The 19813-nt window shown below is 34.5% G+C and overlaps 1 protein-coding gene across 4 annotated transcripts in view; it reads right to left on the bottom strand.

Annotated features, from left to right (window-relative positions):
• Positions 1–19813, bottom strand: part of Suco (SUN domain containing ossification factor) — a 79525-nt gene that overhangs the window by 9394 nt on the left and 50318 nt on the right. For all 4 annotated transcript variants that reach the window (XM_013520715.1, XM_005374860.2, XM_005374862.2 and 1 more), the window contains 7 exons: positions 17271–17362; positions 16444–16509; positions 12116–12184; positions 11057–11147; positions 5946–7100; positions 4628–4715; positions 1376–1480 (listed from right to left, as the gene is read on the bottom strand). In XM_013520715.1, coding sequence (XP_013376169.1) covers positions 1376–1480; positions 4628–4715; positions 5946–7100; positions 11057–11147; positions 12116–12184; positions 16444–16509; positions 17271–17362 — 1666 coding nt within the window. The remainder of the gene's footprint in view (positions 1–1375; positions 1481–4627; positions 4716–5945; positions 7101–11056; positions 11148–12115; positions 12185–16443; positions 16510–17270; positions 17363–19813) is intronic.

Here is a 19813-nt window from a genome sequence, read left to right as displayed (position 1 = left end):
AATACACTCTTAACACAATGTTTTGTTTTCCTGCTTTCTCCTTACCCTATTTCTTTGTTTAAAAAATTTCAACCCTATGGAAAAGTTTTCAAAATAGTACAATGGACCTATTTATGCTTTCCATCTATGATCATCAATCTTTTTAGTCACACTTGGTTTGTCTTTCCATGTGCACTTATTTTCGCTTAGGGAGAGGAAAGTGCTCTCCAGTAGTCTCTCCTGTCACAGATAACTGAACCACTAATCATCCAGGTATTTAAGCCAAAGACCTGGAAATCATCCTTAATTCTTACCTACATACCTAGTATTTCAGCACAGCTTGTTTCTCTTCCTCTTTAATACACCCTGAATTCAATGAAGTCCTAGTGCAAGCCAATATCACTTTTTGCAGCTGCCTCCCAATTGCTTTCCTCCCTGCTTCTGCTCTTGCTCTCCCCCAACAGGCAATTCGCCACAGTGCAGTACATGGGCTTTCACAATTCCTAAGCACTGGTGAGAAAATTCACATCTTCTCCTTACTTAATACTTTTTAAAATTTTTTTTTAATTTTTTTGGTTTTTCTCTGGTACCGGGAACCGAACTCATGACCTTGCGCTTGCCAGGCAGGCGCTTTGCCGCTGAGCTAAATCCCCAGCCCCTTCCTTACTTAATACATTTCAGCAACAAGTGATGATTAGGATAAAATTAAAACTTTAAATTGGTTATAAAATTTTACATGACCAGGCAAGCACCTGCCAATATCCTGAAGCCGTTTTTCATCCTAAGTTTTCTCATTCACTCTGCTCTAGCCATTCCAGCTTTCTTTCTGCCCTCCAAAGCATCACAGTGCTTCAACCCTGGGTCCTAGAGAAAGCAGTATCCCTCAGGACCAACACTACACTACACCCCAACATTGCATTTCTTCTTACCATGGGAGAAATTATCACCTAAACTTATATTTGCTATATGTATGCTATCCCTTCCCAGAATGAAAATTCTGCAACATCAGTGTTGTGTGTCCAAACCCAGAACCATACAGCCCATGGTTTACATTACTCAATAAATACTTGCTAAATCAATGTAAGTTTTGCATTATTGAGCAACTTTACAAGCCCTTTGGAAATGAAAATGAAGCCTGTCTGCTACTATTAATTTCTGTAAAAGACCCATAGAACAGCCTTATGCCTGTATTATATGTAAGACCTAAATTATAAAAGCCGTGTCATACAAAAGATTATATTATTTCTAAAACTTTAAAACACCATTTTTGTTCTTCTGAAAAAGTTCTCTAAAAATCAACCTTGTATGGCTAAAATCATCATGCTCATGTGTATAAGCCTGCCTTATGACAATACTCCCACATGCGCTGTCTTACAAGACCAGCAATAACAATTACCTCCCGTTTTAATTCTGCTACTGTTGTTGATAAGTTTGAAACAAGCTGTGTCATGTTGGTCAGTTGTGCCTGTAGCAACTGGATGGCTTCAGTTTGCCTCTGGTCCTATAATAAAACATTAAGTGTTATTTTTCTCTATACTTCATCTGTACATTAGCTACATTACAAATTCAATTGGGATAAATAATCTGGAACAGTCACTCCATTATTTCAAAAAAATGAACTCATAAAATCTTTCAGAATAAATACTATAAGCTCTGGCCAGAAATTTAAAAAAAAAAAAACAAACTAAGAATCTGGAACTGTGTTCAAACTTTCCCCTCAAAAGTTTTGTTTTGGCACTCACTGCTACGATGCAGAATACTGTGTTAACAGAGGTTAATAAATATATTAGTTTTTAAACCAACAGGGGTTTCATATCTATAATCCAGCAGATAACCAGCTCTATGCAAAAGCTGTCACTCTATTGAACAGATATTCTTAAAAAAATTGATGAAAGACATGTTGAAACCTTGTTGAAAAATTTTTCTGAATAGAAAGCAGACTCAATAATAAGGAGTTTTAAAAATTTCTTTCATAGCATATTATAATGGAACTTAGGATGTTACAGTTAGGTGTCCAAAACTGGTCTAATCAATGATAGGATCCCATCAATGAAGAGAAATTAATAAAAGTTGCCTATCATTCCAACTTTTAGGCAGCTCTGAATTTTAGAAATTAAAAAAAAAATCAACAAACATATCTTTAAAAATATCATTTGCGTGTGTATTTTAGAAAATTGCACATCACATTAGTTATAAAACTAATTTAGGCAGACTGTACTGTAAATGTGAGCCTGTTAATGAAGGTGGTAGGAGGTTGATTGAGGAGGAAAAGAGGACAGGAAGACAAAGAACTGTAAAACTCTAATTCTGTACCTGATATAAAACATCTACATACCCATTTATCATTCTACACTAAGTTTCACGAATTTGGATTCAAACGATGTTTGTGTGGGGAGGGAGAGACACATAAAACTGTAACAAAAGGCTTCGCTTTTTTTCTTTGCTGTGATCCCTGGTGGTACTTTCTATCCTATTTAATCTTTTAAAAATGTTACAGTAATTCATTAAGTTGCATCTTTTGAATTCTGACTCACATTTGAGTTCACAAATTCTAGACAGTTATAAACACTTAAAGGACAAACTATTAAGTTTAATAAGCTGCTTGGTTCTTCTACAGAAGAAGTGTAGACAATTCCAACAGTGCTAACAATACACAAGATCAATCAAAAATACCTACACAAATGTTTCAGACACAAGACAATACATGTTACATATTAAGCACAAAGAAAATACAGAGGACAAATCATTGTATTAAAATTGACAAAGACAAGTATTGTGCTCATGGATCAAAAGATTTACTCTTTTTTTTTTTTTTTTTTTTTTTGGTCTTTTTGAGAGAGGGTCTTGCTATGCAGTTCAGGCTGGCCTTGAGTTTACTTTGTAGCCCAGGCTGGTCTCGAACTTGCAGCGATCCTCCTGCCTCAGCCTCCCCAAGTGCTGGAATTACAGGCGTGTGCCACCACGCCCGGCTGAAAGATTTACTCTTAAAATGTCAATTTTCCACACTTATCTATAAATTCAACACAATTACAGTCAAGATTAGAACAGGGTTTCTGTTGTTTGTTTTGGTCTAATTTTTTAAAAAACTAACAAGATAATTGTAAAATACATATAGAAATGCAAAAAAAGAAAACAAACAAAAAAAACTAATATAGCCAAAACAATCTTGAATGAGAATAAAATTTCTGGACTTAATGTTGCTTGAGGTCAATCAAGAGTTGCTGTAGCGCTACAGCAGCCTCATGCGAAGCGAAAGGACTGACAGTAGACCAGGGGAACAGGCAGGAGACCCGGAAGCTCAAGTGGACATGGTACATTAATGTATAAAGAATGCAAAGAAAATTCAGTGAAGGAAGGACAGTATTTTCAACAGAAGATGCTAAAACAAACAAGCAGGTTCACATTTTTCCCTTTACATCACCCCTTCCCCAGAAGAACTTTAATCTCCATCTCGTAGCAGATAAAAATTAACTTAAACTGGAGCATAAACTTCATGTAAAACAAAATGTGTTATATATATGTACTAACCACAGAAGGAGTTATGTGCTGCAAATATCTGATTTAAAAAATTTAAAAAAGAAAACAACAGGAAAAGAATCTTTGTGACTGCCTTCGGCAAATACTCCATATATATAACAAAACAAAAACTGGTAAATTAGACTTCAACAAATCAAAAACTTCCACTGTTAGGGGCTGGGGATTTAGCTCAGCGGCAAAGCGCCTGCCTGGCAAGCGCAAGGTCGTGAGTTCGGTTCCCGGTACCGCAGAAAAACCAAAAAAAAAAAAAAATCTTCCGCACTACAAAGAGAATGAAAAAAGCAGTAAGAGATTGGGAGGAAATATCTGCAAAGCACGGCTCTGATAAAGCATGTATATTCAAAAGATGTGGAGAACTCTCAAACCTCAATAGTGGAAGAACAAACCAATAAGGGTAGGATCACAATTAATTAAATATACCATGCACAGACCCTACGAGGCAACTAACTAAACTCAGCAGTATAAGACCTACTCACCCCACCATCTCTTAATTCTAATTTCTGAGAAATGTACAAAATTTCTTTATTGATAAACACATATCATACTTAAAGTTACAACACTGAAACTGCTCCCTTAAAACCAACAAGATTGGGAAGTCACCAGTATCCCAAGTCCTACCATCACTAGATAGCTCTAACTAAGACGTAAGAAAAAAAAAGTAGTTTTTGTTTGCAGTCAGTAAGATTATCTACAGAGAAAACCCTAAATCGTTCTAAGTCTAAAATGTTGCAGATCAGAGCAACTTGGTTGAAGATAACATATGTAATATAACAACCACTGTTAATTCCCATCATCTTGAGTTGAAATCCTGTATTGTTTTGTTTTTGTGTTGTTTTGTTTTTGTCTTTGTTGTTACTTTGATTTTTTTCCTCTTTAAAATAAAAAAGTTGCAAAAAGTTCACTGCACATTCAAAATGTAAATGTATGCAATGCTCAAGAAAACTGTCTCTGGAGAAAAGGCTAACAGCAGACAACTTTCTCAACATGACCTCATATTCAAACTTAATCATCAGCTATCAGGGAAAACATTACTTATTCTTTATACCAATTAGGTCCTAAAAAATATAATGGATATATACATAAAGTATAAACAGGATTAGAAAAAACCAACCTGCTCCTCTGCTATTCTTGAAGTATTCTGAAGTTTCACTATTGTTTTATTAAAAGCCTTTTGCATTTCTTCCATTTGTTTTCGGTACCTACAGAGAAAGAATTGATATAAATTAATTTTTTATTCATTTAGTACTGGAAACACACCTCTGATTTTGATGACAGATCTTTCTAAAAATAAATCTTATTCAGGCTTGTACAACACAGGAACACTTACAAAGGTATAATAAAGAGATCCTTGAAGTATTAGCTACCTAAACTCACGTCTATGCATCTCACTGCTATGTTAAATTTAATGATTTCTATGTTTCCCTTAGGGTGCACACCAGGTGGGAAAAGGTGTTAGGTATGAGGTAGATAAGGGGGCGTGTACACATAACACACTATTTGCCAATAAATTATAAATATATATATAAATTAGGAAGAAATTTTCTTTAGTATACAGACATATCAGCAGTAGTATTTCAGAGTCAGATGAGTGAGAAAATGTGTTGTTTCAAGAACTCTAGACACCTAATGCTTAGGTGATTGCAAAATTTGGGGGAGAAGCCCTAAGGAGAGATACTGGATATAGTACTTAAAGAATTAAGAGTAAGTAAGTCTAAAAATTGGAAAACTGTGTCTAGCGTCTTAATCATTGCATATTTGCATTGCCTCTGGCACAAGCACAAGGGCATAAATGATCACAGTAACAACTGGGATTCTATGACCTATATAAAAAAATGAAAATTTCAAATCCTAAGCATCCAGTTCAGTCCACTCTCACCTTTATTTATCTAAGCTCTTAAATGACACCTGCTCACTTTCCCCTAACAGGGTTAAGGTACATATTTCCATATATCCTCTGGGAATCAAATAGTAAAGGTCACTCAAGTTAAGCAAAACAGAAGGAGAAAGTGAGGCTGTGCTGTAAGTGGTCCATACTTATAGTCCAAGCTATTCGGGAGGCTAAGGAGGGAGTCTCACTTGAGCCCAGCAGTTTGAGAACTGTCTGAGGAACATAGTGAGACCCCACATTGGTGCACACGCACAAAGGTAAGAAAGGAAAGAAAAAATGAAGGAGAATGTTAGTACAGATAATACAAACTTGTGACCAGCCTAATAATAAGGGTGTTGTATCCTTTCGTAGTACTTCTAACACGTAGAAAAAGAAAATTCTTTCACTGATCAGTATCCATGCAGCCTTCTCTCTCCAGCTACAATTGTACTATTAGTACGTTATGAGATAATTAGATCTTCTCCCTCTGTAATCACAAATCATACCCTGCTAGTAAACTTACCATGTGAAATAGACTGTGCTAATTCACAGAAAAACTTACCTTTGACTAAGCTCTTCCAGGTAGCGACCACTGAGAGACATATTAACTTCTAAGGCTTTAATACGATTATTAAGTCTCATAAATACGGACTCCTTTTGGTTTGATCCATGTACAAGATTTCCATTAGCATATCCTAGATCTGTAGAATTTTGCAATTCAGCATAGAAATCTGTAGCTGTCCTCTGCAACCCTGGCAAAAGAGCATCTTCTGGAGACTGTTCTTCCTCTTTTACTTCAGGTAATGAAGAATCCACAGCAGGAGTCAAAATCTGCTTTGTTGTGTCGGCTATGTTCATTTTGGCTTCCCCGTCATCACTGTCTGACACAGCAGCTGTGTTCATAGGTGGTACTATTGTTTCAGATACCTTTGTGATAATCTGCATGAAGGTCACATCTTCTTTTATAGTATTATCTGTTACCTCATTAACTTTGTTTGTTTCGTAGATAACAGAGGGCTTCTCCATAGAACTAAAGCTTTCAGATTTCTTTTCTGTTTCATTATCAGGCTCAATGGAACTCCCCAGTGCAATTACTTGTGATGGTGCATGCCCTGTCTCATGTTTAACAGTTTCAGATCGTTCTATTTTAGGTAACGAACTGATTTCTGGCGTAATATCTAAGAGAAGAGACTGAGAAAGAGTTTGAGAATGACTGGGTTCAAGTTCAATGAGCTCCACCGTGTGATTTATCAAATCACCTTGCTGTGTACTACTCAAGTCATCAAGAGTGACAGTTTCAGTTTCCCTTTCTACATTCTTACTGTCCAGTTCTCCACTTGGTGGTCGCAATACTGAGACATCAACTGATTCTGCAGGAAGGTGCACTGATGGATGAGCTGACACATGATCATCTTTTCCTCCGCTCACAGCAGTTCTGCTACGCTGACGGTAAAAAGCAATTCTAACTGAACACCACTGATATATATATTCCGAAAAACTAGAAATACAACAGATTGTACTCAGTTCGCTGCAAAATATTTGTGTCTCTGACTCAAACCAAGGTGATGATTCATCCTCCTGTTCACCGCTGCCCAGAAGAGTCACTGTGGACGGACTGGCCTCCTCCTCTTCCTCTTGAACTAGTTGTACAATGGGACTGTCTTTTAGAGTATCTGGTGTTGATGGCTCTGTGTCATGTACTTCAGGGGTTACGTACCTAGAAATATATATCATAGTTAGAGATCACATCAATTAGAAATCTAAAGTTAACAGACATAGAAGACTGAAAATAGAGAAGCAACTCAAATGAATTTTCCCCCTATGAAAGTTTCATTATTAAAATACTACTTAAAAATGGCAACAGAAAAGCCATTTATTAAGTGACCAGTCAGGTGACTTAATCCACTACATTTACTTTATCAAAGTAGTGTACCTTTCTGACCATAAAAAGTCACCAAATCTTTACAAACCTTACCACTCTTGACAGATTAGAAATGAAGCTACCCAAAAACTAGAACTAGAATCCAGGATTCTTAATACTTACGAATACTCTTTGTCCTTGAATATTTTGTCTTCAAAAGATAGTCAGGTTTCTCAAAGATAATTTTTCTGTAGATAATATGAGGAATTCTAACACACACACACACACACACACACACACACACACACACACGCACGCAAACAGTATTATCTGCTTTAGAGATATCTGGTCTAATTTTCTTTTTTTTTTTTTTTCTGGTACCAGGAATCAAACTCACAACCTTGCACTTGCCAGGCAGGTGCTGTGCTACTGAGCTAAATCCCCAGCCCCTAATTTTCTATTATTAAATGGTAAATATTTCACCATTTTAATAGAAATCCTGGTTTATCATAAACAGTGTCCCTAACTTTACGGTACCACTGGGCTCTGGAGAATGTCTTTGGGGTAGGGTGGAGTTGGTGGGAACAAACTTATGAATTACTGTTGTTCCTTCCAATATAAAGATTATTTCTGCATTCAGCCTTATAGCACAAATGGTACAATCTGAAAAAGTAAAGTAATAGTAATACTAAAACAGAATTATTTTCAAAACAAATTTTCCTGTTTTTAAAAATTACTACTAGGAAATGTCTCCAAATAAAGACTAATATAACAGTAGCAAAGGTAAAATAGACAATATCTAAATAAAAACTAATGTAATAGTAGCAAACGTAGAATGGACAATATCTAAAAGGTAGATTATTTCTTTAAGAGTGAAACAGTAAATGAGTCAAAATAGAACATAACTAGATTATGCTAAAAATTTATAGCCATAGATAGATAGAGAGGCATCAATAACATTTCTTACATATGTGGCATATCATCTATTATCTATTAAGTAAATTGATAGTTAAAAAGAACATTTGAAGAAAAAGAAGAGAACTAAACTGAACCTGGAAAGTATTATGGTATATACTACTATATATATCCTAATTAGAACTACACTTAAAAAAATACTTAAACTTAAAAAAGTAAGTCAGCTTCTCATAGTAACTTCAACAGTAATATTCCATCATTATTTTCATTTATTTTCCCTTGCAATCGATCTTTAAAAACAATTTAAAATAAAAACATGACGAAATATGAAGTTAAAAATTATGTACAGGTATATATGTTAAAAAAATATCTATCACATGCTCTGGTTTTCTTTCAGATCATTATAAATCTTTTACCTTTTACTAAAAAATACTGAACATGAAGAAGTACAAATTGCTACATTTGTCCAATGTGATTAGATATTATGATATAAATGTAATACAGCAACTAGTCACATCTACGTGTGTGTATATATAAAATAAAATCAATTTTGAAAAATAAGACATTCCATGAATAGTTAACTAAAGAATCCTAGTCATAAAATCAAGAAAAGTAATCACAATTCCACATAATTAAAAATACCAAGAATGTCTCTATCCCCAATAAATTTCTTAGGTCCTTCTAGGAAGGCAGAATATTTATGCTATATTTCCTAATTATCCAAAAAGCATCTCCAGCCACTTGCAGGATTAACAAAGAATAATGTACATCTCCCCATGCTTTTTAAAACACAAAAGTCATTTTTGAATTATTAGGCATTTAACATTAATAGTTCAAAGTACACCCCCTGTAGTTCTCATTACTGCTACCTTGAACCATTTCAAACTCAAGTATCTTACCCTCTTGAGTTCCTCAGAGGAAAAGGAATTTACAAGGAGTATATTTAAAGAAATATACATTAATTAAATCTACCACAGTGATCCAAGCTATCCAAAGCATTATGAGCTTTTTCTCTATTATAAATAAGTAAAGGCACCAAAACTTACAACAATCTTTTGTATAAAGTATTGAAAAATGAGGATATTTTAGCTGTATCTATTTATATATATCCCTGCCCAAAAAGAAAATACTATGTGACTCAATCTGAGAAAGAGAATACTTTGCTATGTGACAAACACATAATTCAAATACAGTATTAGTCTACATATTGCAGCTTTCTAAGAACATCATACACACACGTTATCATTGCTTTTAAGCTTGAACTTAATAAAAAAAAGCCCTTACAAACTGTTCTTAATTGCAAATTTCCTTATTGCTTAATAACTGGACCTGCACAATTATTTGCAATAAGGAAATAATATTCAACGGTCAAGAATCACAGGGAATAATGAAAACAATGCATAATAAGGCACAATCAAAACAAAAAGTTTGATCTAGAATGAAGTATATTTCTTCACATATACACTAATGAGAATTCACGGGCTCTCAGTAGCCACAGAATGTCCTATGAGTCAAAAGTCTATAGATATTTGTTTTACACACATATCGTAAGTTCTAGTCTTTATACTGGTATTCTTAGTGCTCCATTTTAAAAGACAACTTCTTGAACAAAACCATGATTACAGGGAAAATATTATAAACAATCAACAACTGGGTCTCATCTTATTAAAAAGCTTTTTCACAGCAAAAGAAATCACCAACAGAGTAAAAAGACAAGTCGCAGAGTGGGAAAAAACTTTAGCCAGTTGTTCCTCAGATAGAAGACTAGTATCTAGAATATATAAAGTATTGAAAACATTCGATCCCCCTTGAATTTAAAGACCCAATCCAAAAATGGGCATCTGAGATGAATACACACTTCTCAGATGAAGAAGTACAAATGGCAAGTAGATCCATGAAAAAATGTTCACCCATCACTAGTCATTCAAAAGATGCAAATTAAAACAACGCTGAGATTCCATCTCACTCCAGAAAGAATGACTATCATTTTTTTTTTTGTTTGTTTTTTGTTTTTTTTTTCCGGTACCAGGAATCGAACTCATGACCTTGAGCTTGCCAGGCAGGCGCTGTGCCACTGAGCTAAATCCCCAGCCCCAAGAATGACTATCATTAAGAAATCAACCAATATCAAAAGCTGGTGGGATGTGGGGAAAAAGGAACACTTCTCCACTGTCGGTGGGAGTGTAGACTGGTGCAATCACGTAGAAATCAGTGCAGAGATTCCTCAAAAACCAGGAGTAGAGGTCTCATTTGACTCAGCTATTCATTCCCCTTCTTGGTATCTTCCCAAAAGAATTAAAAACATCATACCAGAGCAATACCTGTGCACCCATGTCTGCAGCAGCACAGTTTGTAATAGCTAAATCTTGGACACAACCCTAATGCCCATCAACTGATGAATGGATAAAAAAGATGTGGTTGTTTTTAATACAATGGAGTACTACCGGCCATAAAGAAGGACAAACCTGAGACATAGCTAAATGGATGGACCTTGAGACCATACTCTTAAATAAAATAATTAGACACACATGTGTAAAGATCACATTGTCTCTCTGGTATGAGAAACTGAAAGTGTAAATAAGAAACCAAATATATAACAGATATTGTGAAATAGGAAGAAACTGTTCAAAAAGAAAAGGGAACTAGGGAAAGGGGAGGGGAAAGGAAGGGAAAAGGAAAAAAATAAGAAAAGGATAAAATGGAAACAAAACTTTATAAATAAGGAGGGGAAGAGTGGTTGGAGGGAGGGGAGGGTAAAGTGAAAAAAAGAGGCATAAAGATATATTGTGTACAGGTACAAATTCCCTATGATGAATGTGCTCATTATGGTATTTAAATTGTACCAATAAACTTAATAAAAAAAAAAAAGAACTCTACTTAATATTAGTACAACTTACTCAGGTGATGGAACAGGAGTTGAAACAGGAGTTGATTCAGGCATTTTAGGTGCAGTTTCGGCAGTGGCATTCTCAGATACACTTTTATTTCCTATTTTAAGAAAGATGCCCATGGTTGAGTTCACTTTTTAGAAGCCATACCATGAATATAACAAATAAAGAACTTTAGCTTTGCAGGGGAAAAGAAAACATGTCAAATATGTTTGCTACCATGGACTTTTTCATAAACAAAGTCCTTTTAGAGAGGATCATACAAGACTGCAACTATAATAATGCATATTATTTAACTTTTCTGATAAATCATGTATGACTATGTACGCTGTATAACCTTACATGATTAATATGCCTTCTAGATACCTACAAAACTATTAAAGAAAATGAGAGGAAATAAATGGGTCATTTTTAAGTTCACATTTAGAACTACTTTTTTTTTTTTTTTTTTTTGGAGGAGGGTACTAGATTTAATCTAGGGCCTTCACGCTTAGCTATGTCCACAACCCCTTTATTGTTTTTCATTTTGAGACAAGGATTCACTAAGTAATTTGCCCAGGCTGAGCTCAAACTTATGATCCTCCTGGCTCAGCCTTCTAGAGTACTGGGATTATAGGAGTGTGACACCATACCCAGCATGAAACTAAGCATTTTTATAAACAAAAAAAGGCATGTTTGTTTCTCTTTGCTAAATAATATTCTCACTTCCCATTCACTTTTCAGTAGGGAAAAATTTTCTGTGTAGCAATCTGATACATAAAAAGAAAGCAAAATTGAAATATTATTAAAGCATAGAAATTTCAATCAATAGATAAAGGATGACTAATTATTATTATTGTGGGAAAGTCAAAGACCCACTTATAATTTTGTACAGATAAAATCCTTTTATAAAAAAGAACATGGAATTTAATCAAGCAATGGGTAATAGAAGACTGTGAAGTTCTTTTGGATCATCTCTGTATTTCTAAATAGAAACTCAAAATTTTTTTAGCTTATTTCCTTGATTTTTCTAACTAGAAACACTAAGTGAGTACTAGAGATTTAAAGATCCATGAAATAATTAGGTACCTTCTGTCAAGTCTTCAGTTTTTGCTCCCAGAATATTAGCAGCAATATTCACCATATTTAGAATGGCATCTAAAACAAAATTCAGAATACCAATATACCTAAATATTCTCACATAAATATTAGACAGTCAAAAAGAATCATATATAATGGAATGTACTTATTTTACCTCTTCCCTCTGAATACTGTATTTCTATTTACCTTACTATTGAAGCCAAATATAGGAAGAAAAGTATAAAGCATAAATCTGAATTATGTTCAGGAGGAATTTTAGCTTTCAATGTACTTTTTGTTGTAAAGCTTCCCCAAAACTTTTACCAAAACACTGAACATTACAAAATTCAAGTTTAATTCAACGTACAGCCTGTACTGTGACAGGGAGGAAATATGATGATAAAACCTCATATTTTAAAATGCTGAAGTTTTCCTTAAAAGGTCCTATAGTTTTAAACAAAACCAAAAAAAAAATGCTTTAAGAAATAAAATATTTTCCATGAGTGATTAACGTAAGTATAAATAAAATGGGGAGATTATCCAAAGCAGAAAAATTTGTACTATTTTTTAACATATAATATCTATTGGTAATATATTTATATTCCAACTTGACACTGCAGAGAAGCAAATTTATTAGCTTTTAGAAATTAGCCAAACTAATATTTTCTGGATTATAAAGCACACCAATTCTTTTGTGTTTTCGGTAGAGATGTGGAAAGGGATGGGGCACATTAAAAGTGCAAGTCATAAAATTATGAATGTTGTAGGTAGAGCAATTTGCATACTTGATAATTCTGACTCTTTCTAGGGAGAACAGTTAGATGGCAAAGGCAACACAAACCTCCACATATACAGACAGACATATTTACACACCAGGACCACACATGACAGCACTGCATAAAAGCTGGTGCTGGAAATAGGGACGATCTACCCCCGACCCCAGGAATATGCTGTACTTTCAAGGAACATTACTTATTTCCCCCATCAAATCTTTCAAATTCCAAAACTTTTCCAGGATCAGGTGTTCCTCTCCTCATAATTATACTAGCATGTGGCAGGGGTTATACATTAACCCTTGTAAGTTATTTCCATCCTAGTCTCCTTTCCTAAAATATATACATGGCTTCATCATACTTCCGATGAAATCCAAAGATGCGAGAAGTAGAAAAATATCCAAGGAATGTAGCATATCAAAAAGGCTTGGAGACAGCTTGGCACTGTCACATGGACCTGATATAAATATATGCTGTAGGGTGGGAGAAAAGTAGTAGATCTGAGGGAGTAAAAGTGATAATTGACAGTTATAATTTTGATATTCACCTAATTCTGATTATATAATCTGAAAGACACAAAAATAGTGGTACTATGTTTCTGATTACCAGTATAACACAAAAGGTTGATATATCCCATTTAAAATGTTTAGATGACATTTAAATGTCTTGCCCTTCAACCTATCAAGCAGGTCAACAGAACAGTACCCCTGGTTCTTTCTTTGGCTATTGATGCCTCAGCATGAGATAATGACAGCAACAGAAATTCTTTATTGGTTCACAAACCAAGATAAAGTCAGGAAAGAAAATTTACTTTCGTATAAATCCACTTCTAATGCCAAGTGATACTGAGTTACTAGATATGATCTTTTATTTATAGCACTAACTAAAGTCAAATTTTGGAATCAACAATCTGTACCAGTGATGCTAAACCTTTTAGAGCTTTCAATGATAAACATCCCGCTGCGACACACATGCCACATATAGGTCCCCCGTTATACCTGTGCTTCAAAGTAATACCTCACCTTAATTTTCAAATTTTGGGCCAATTATTAGTAAATGCATCAATAAAAGAACACATGTTAGTATGTATAAAGAAAATAGCTTTTAAACATTATTTTCTAACAAATTTTAACGATAGTTCTATTATGAGGAAGAGCAACCCTTTAAACTAACCACCCTTTCAAAATATCATGACTTATTCTCATCACTTTAGGGCCCCACTTACTTTCACAATCTATCTAACCTGAAGAAATAACTTTCCTATGTTCACAAAACATTACCTAACACAGTTTAGTCATCTGAGTAAAAGCAGTATTGTGAATATGATATTCTGACCATTCTCAACTTGCAGCCAAATACATGACAGTTTGTCACCATGATAATTTGGTTACTAAAAAGCTTTTATAATAGGATAATGTTACAACTTCAAATATAGTATTAGACTGGGTAACTGCCCCTAACTTCTTTTGGAATCGAAAACACCTCTGATTTGGGCAACTTACTCACCCTAGGAATATAAACCCATAGAATTCTATTTTGTACATACCATGAACATTTTAAAAACAAGGAAAAACATATTTGGTTCAAAATTGGCCCATTTTAAGCTAAGAGAGAAATGTCAACGTTGGACATCTAGTGCCAAAGACTAGCTCTATTCCTATGATTTCCTCCTTATACCACCTTGGAGGTTTAGGTAAGTTAGGCTCTTAAGGCCCCACGCTCTTCTGAGGAGATGACAAGGACAATAGTAGAGGAGGTCACAGTATCAGATTAGCTTTGAAAGCTTCATGACAGCGAAGGCTTAATATTCTAGCTCACACTGCCTCTCTTGTGACATTTCAAAAGGCAGAGACCATTTTAAGCCCCATCCTTAGGCTCATCTAACACCTTCCCAACCTGTCTTGCCTCACTGCAGGACAATTTTTCTGATAACGGGAACAGTGGCAGATCCATTTAAAACAAAACAAAACACTTTCAAGGGGACAAATCCAAAAAGCTCAGATCTAAGTAAGATTCCACATCTAATTAATTAAGATAATACACTGATGGGAAAAGGGACTACAGACAGAAGAATGTCTCCAGGGTTCAGTTTTAATGACGTCCAGCTGTCAACCCCGCAAAAAGAAAGAACAATAAAACTGAGTACATATTCCTGGAATGAGACCAAGTCTACTCAAGGGAAATAATTAATGCCTTACCACTGTGTTTCCTAAGATGACTTCTTCTCTAGTAACCACCAGGAGATAGAGGTCTTTTAGCCTGCTGCTACTTTCTGACCCCTTCATACCTCAGAGCTAGTTCAGCATCATTTAAGCTACATAACTGACAGAATAATGACTATCATAACTTTAAAGAAGACAAAAATAATATTAATATCCAGGCAGATAATATACCATTTTTTTCACCCCTGGAAAACTACACTTCATAGTAGTGAAAGGTGCTTATCATTAAGGACAGTTAGGGGTCCTATTTACAAGCAGTTACTAAATTCTAACAAGTCAGAAGGGGAACAACAGTAAAGCAAAGTATATCAAACTGATATAAAACAAAGTTAAATGTTGCATAGAGGGATTCCCTTCCTGCAGGCATTTTTAACACTATTCTGCCCATCCCTAAAAACACTCAATGAAGTTCTAACATATGGACAGAAAGTTGGCTACCCAGGGAGAAAAGATGTAAAGATGAAAAGAAAATGAAATGATTCTTAATTTCATACATATGGCTATACAAAATATCTTCGCAAGTATAGGCACTAGTGGTTAAATATCTAAAAAAACTACAGTCATTGTTCACACTGAGATTGGTATTCAAATCATTCAGTTCACTAACATGAAAAGAACAAGGAGCTAGTCATCTATGAAGATTTATTTTTATTAAACTGTTATTAATCTCCAAATAGGAAGAAAACTCCATCCACTTAGTTTTATATTCAAGAACAACATGAAAACATACCCATGTACATTCTTAGAGAAATTCTAAGAGAATAATCACATTCCGTTTGGGTAGAGGTCTTCCTAGTCATCTCTTTAGCTAACCTACCGTTGTTGGGCTCATATACTACTTTGGGACAACAGCATACTAAACACTAGTTATCTTAGTCATTTTCTTAGTTTATAAAGAATTTATTAATTTACTATTATTATTGTTGGTACTTATTATGATAGAAACAGCCTTTATTTTTTATAGTTAAACAGGAACTATCCATGTCTATAAATTAACAGATTCCTGCTCAGTAGGACTTCACTGAGGTACTACCTCTTTAATAATTTTTTCCACAAATAAATTCATGGCCCTTTCTTCACTTCAAAGAAACTGTCCCCAAATGAACGGTTAGAGTAGGAGAAGTATTTATATTAAGTTTGCATTTTTTAATCTCTTCTTTCTTTTCATCCATTCTTCCTGTTTGATTTCCACAGAAATGTTTTTTAAGCCAGTATCTTTGAATTAAACTCAAAGTTAAATATTAGCAGTAGCAACAACCCAAACTAAACTTATATCAAAATGAAAAGAATAAATACTTGAGTAGTGTGAATGGGAAACTCCAAAAAATTCAAAAATACTCACTTGTAGCAGAGCCAAGAAGATTTTTTGAAGACTTATCCTCCACGGTATTATAATCCAGTGGATAATCTAGAGAGAAAAAGAAAGTAATTATGCTGGGAACTAGTTTCACCAATAAATTTATAAACTTAGGACCTCTCATGGTTAACCAACATTTAAAACATTTCATATACATCTAAAACATGTTCACAAAAAGAAAATGAGATTCATAAGCCATTTAACAAACTAGGTAAACCAAGGAATATGACTATAATTCTTACCAACATTTTAAGCCCATCTTTTATTCAAGCTTCCCATATACCAACCCTTAGTCAATAACTTCATTTATGTGAAAATGACAGAACAGTAAACTTAAAATTGTTCATGCTATGATTTAAGGCATCTTAAAATAAGGATTACATAGAACAGAAATGAATAGGTCCAGAAAACTTTCCTCTATCCCTCAGGCTCATAAGAGTTTCTCAAAAACTCAAGCCTAGTTGTTCTTAGGCTCAGGGCAAATCAAAGGAATTAATGTTCATTTCTACTGTTTTAGTTCATTACAAGTTCAACAGGTTCTTGGACCTGACATAGGATTGCAATCATGATTTATAGCACTGATGTTCTCAAAGGGAGCTCCAGTTACCCATAACTCACTGATAAGCTTGAAACACAATACAATGTATAAGGCAATCACATTAGATGATACTTTTAAGATAAAAATTGGTGATTAGGGCTAAAACAAAACAAACTGAAGTGACAGCAATCATTGATTAAATAATAGTCACTCATTACAACTAAATTATAAAAGCAAAAAAGTTTCTAATAGTCACCTATTTAAAATCACTTACCATAATCCTCATCAAATAGTTCTTGACGTTCTGACTGATACTGTGAATCAGCAATTTCTTCATATTCTTCCACCATACTAGTGCCAAATACTCTAATAACATCAATTTAAGACTTTTATTAAAACACAACGAAGTTATTCAGACTCATCTATTCAAAATACATGACAAACATCAGTTCTGATTATATTACGAGGAATGCTAGGTTTTTGCACTCCAAAATAATGATTTTGTCTTTCATTTTAGTCATCAACTGCAGCAATATAATAACCACATTTTTTTATCAGTCTAAAATGTTTCCACATTATCCAGAGCAAGTACACAAGAGAGAAATAAAAGGAATTAAGGATAGGAAAGGAGGAAGTGAAATTATTATCTGCAGATGACATGATACTCTACATGGAAGACCCCAAAAACTCCACCAAGACTCCTAGAATTAATAAACAAATTCAGTAGTGTAGCTGGATACAAAATCAACACTCAAAAATCAATAGCATTCCTATACACAAACAACAAACACGCTGAGAGAGAAATTAGGGAAACCATACCATTCACAATAGCATCCAAAAAGTTGAAATACTTAGGAATCAAACAAAAGAAGAACAATATTTACAGTAAAAATTACAGTAATGTACTCTGAAAATAGAGAAGATTTCAGAAAATGGAAAGACATTCCTTGCTCATGGATAGGAAGAATCAACATTGTGAAAACTGCCATACCCCCAAAATTATATAGATTCAATGTGACCCCGATCAAAATACCATTAGTATACCTCACAGATAGAGGAAACATTCCTAAAATTCATCTGGAACCAGAAGATACCCAGAATAACAAAAGCAATTCTGAGCAACTAAGGCAAGGCAGGAGGCATCACAGTCCTGGAAATTATACTACAGAGCTGCTGTGATAAAATCAGCATGCTATGGGCAAAAAATAGACTTGAGGATCAATGGAACAGACTAGAAGATGCAGACACAACCACAAACACACTCACCCACTTTATCTTTCACAAAGGGGCTAAATATGTTCACTGGAACAAAGATAGCCTCTTTAATAAATGGTCCTGGAAAAACTGGCTCTCCATACGCCAAAGACTAAAACTAGACCCATGTTTATCACCATGCACCGAACTAAAGTCAAAATGGATTAAAGATCTAAATATTAAAACAGGAACACTAAATCTACTGAAAGAGTAAATAGACAGAAATCCTGAAGTCACAGGGGTAGGCAGAGAGTTCATGAACAAAAACCAAACTGCACAGGAAATACTTCAAAGAGTTAACAACTAGGCTCTCACCTTATTGAAAAGTTTTTGCACATCAAAAAGAAATCACCAACAGAGTAAAAAGAAAACCCAGTAATTGGGAAAAAATGTTAAACAACTGCCCCTCAGACAAAGGACTTCTATCTAGAACACATAAAGAATTAAAAATATTAGGCCCCCCAAATTCAAAGACCCAATCCAAACATGGGCATCTGAGATGAATTACACACTTCTCAGAAAAAAAAAGTACAAATGACAAACAAATACATGGGAAAATGTTCAACATCATTAGTCAAGTGAGAAATGCAAATTAAAACAACATTGAGATTCCACCTCAACCCAGAAAGAATGGTTATCATCAAGAAATCAACCAATAACAAATGCGGAGGGGCTGTGGGGGCAAAAGGAACCTTTCACTAGTGTTAGTGGGAATGCAGACTGGTACAACCACTGTGGACATCAGTCTGGAGATTCCTCAGTAAACTATGATTAGAGGTCCCATTCAACCCAGCTATTCCCTTCTGGGTATTTTTTCCAGAATAACTGAAAATATCATACCACAATGATATATGTGCACCCATGTTTCTGGCAGCACAATTTGCAATAGCTAAATCTTGGACGCAACACAAATGCCCATTAACTGAGGAATGGATAAAAAAGCTGTGGTATTTTTATACAATGGAGTACTACTCAGCTAGAAAGAAAGATAAACGCGAGACTTTTATAGGTAAATGGATGTAACTAAAGACCATACTCCTAAGTGAAGTAAATCAGACTCACATGTATAAATATCATATTACCTCCCTCATGTAAGAATCTGAAAGAGTAAATACAATCTGAAAGGCACAACAGATACTGTGAAAGGGAAAGAAACTGCTCAAAAGGAAAGAACAACTGGGATGGGGGAAAAGAGAGAAAGAGAAAGAAAGAGAGAGAGAAAGAGAGAGAGAAAGAAAGAAAAAAGGAAGAAACAGGGAAAAATATGTGTATATTTACACAAGGTAACTAAGGTAATTATACTACTAAGTTCTATTGGTTTAATGAAAGGAACAGCTAATATCTCATTGTTTGATCATCTTACATGCCTGGATCTGGCTATCTAAGTAACCACTTTCAAGATAACAATATGTTAATACAACAACCATTGTTAATTTCCTATCACCTTGTTTTGAAATTCTGTATCATTTTTAGTTTTTTAGGTTGTTTTGTTTGTCTGTTTTTTTATTTTGTTTTTGTCCTTTTCTCTTTAAAGTAAAAAAAAAAAAATGAAATGTTTCCATA

Source organism: Chinchilla lanigera, unplaced genomic scaffold (assembly GCF_000276665.1).
Source record: "Chinchilla lanigera isolate Chin_1 unplaced genomic scaffold, ChiLan1.0 scaffold00005, whole genome shotgun sequence".
Classification (NCBI taxonomy): Eukaryota; Metazoa; Chordata; class Mammalia; order Rodentia; family Chinchillidae; genus Chinchilla; species Chinchilla lanigera.
The sequence above is the reverse complement of the archived record's forward strand: the minus strand, read 5'-3'. Positions and strand labels throughout refer to the sequence as shown.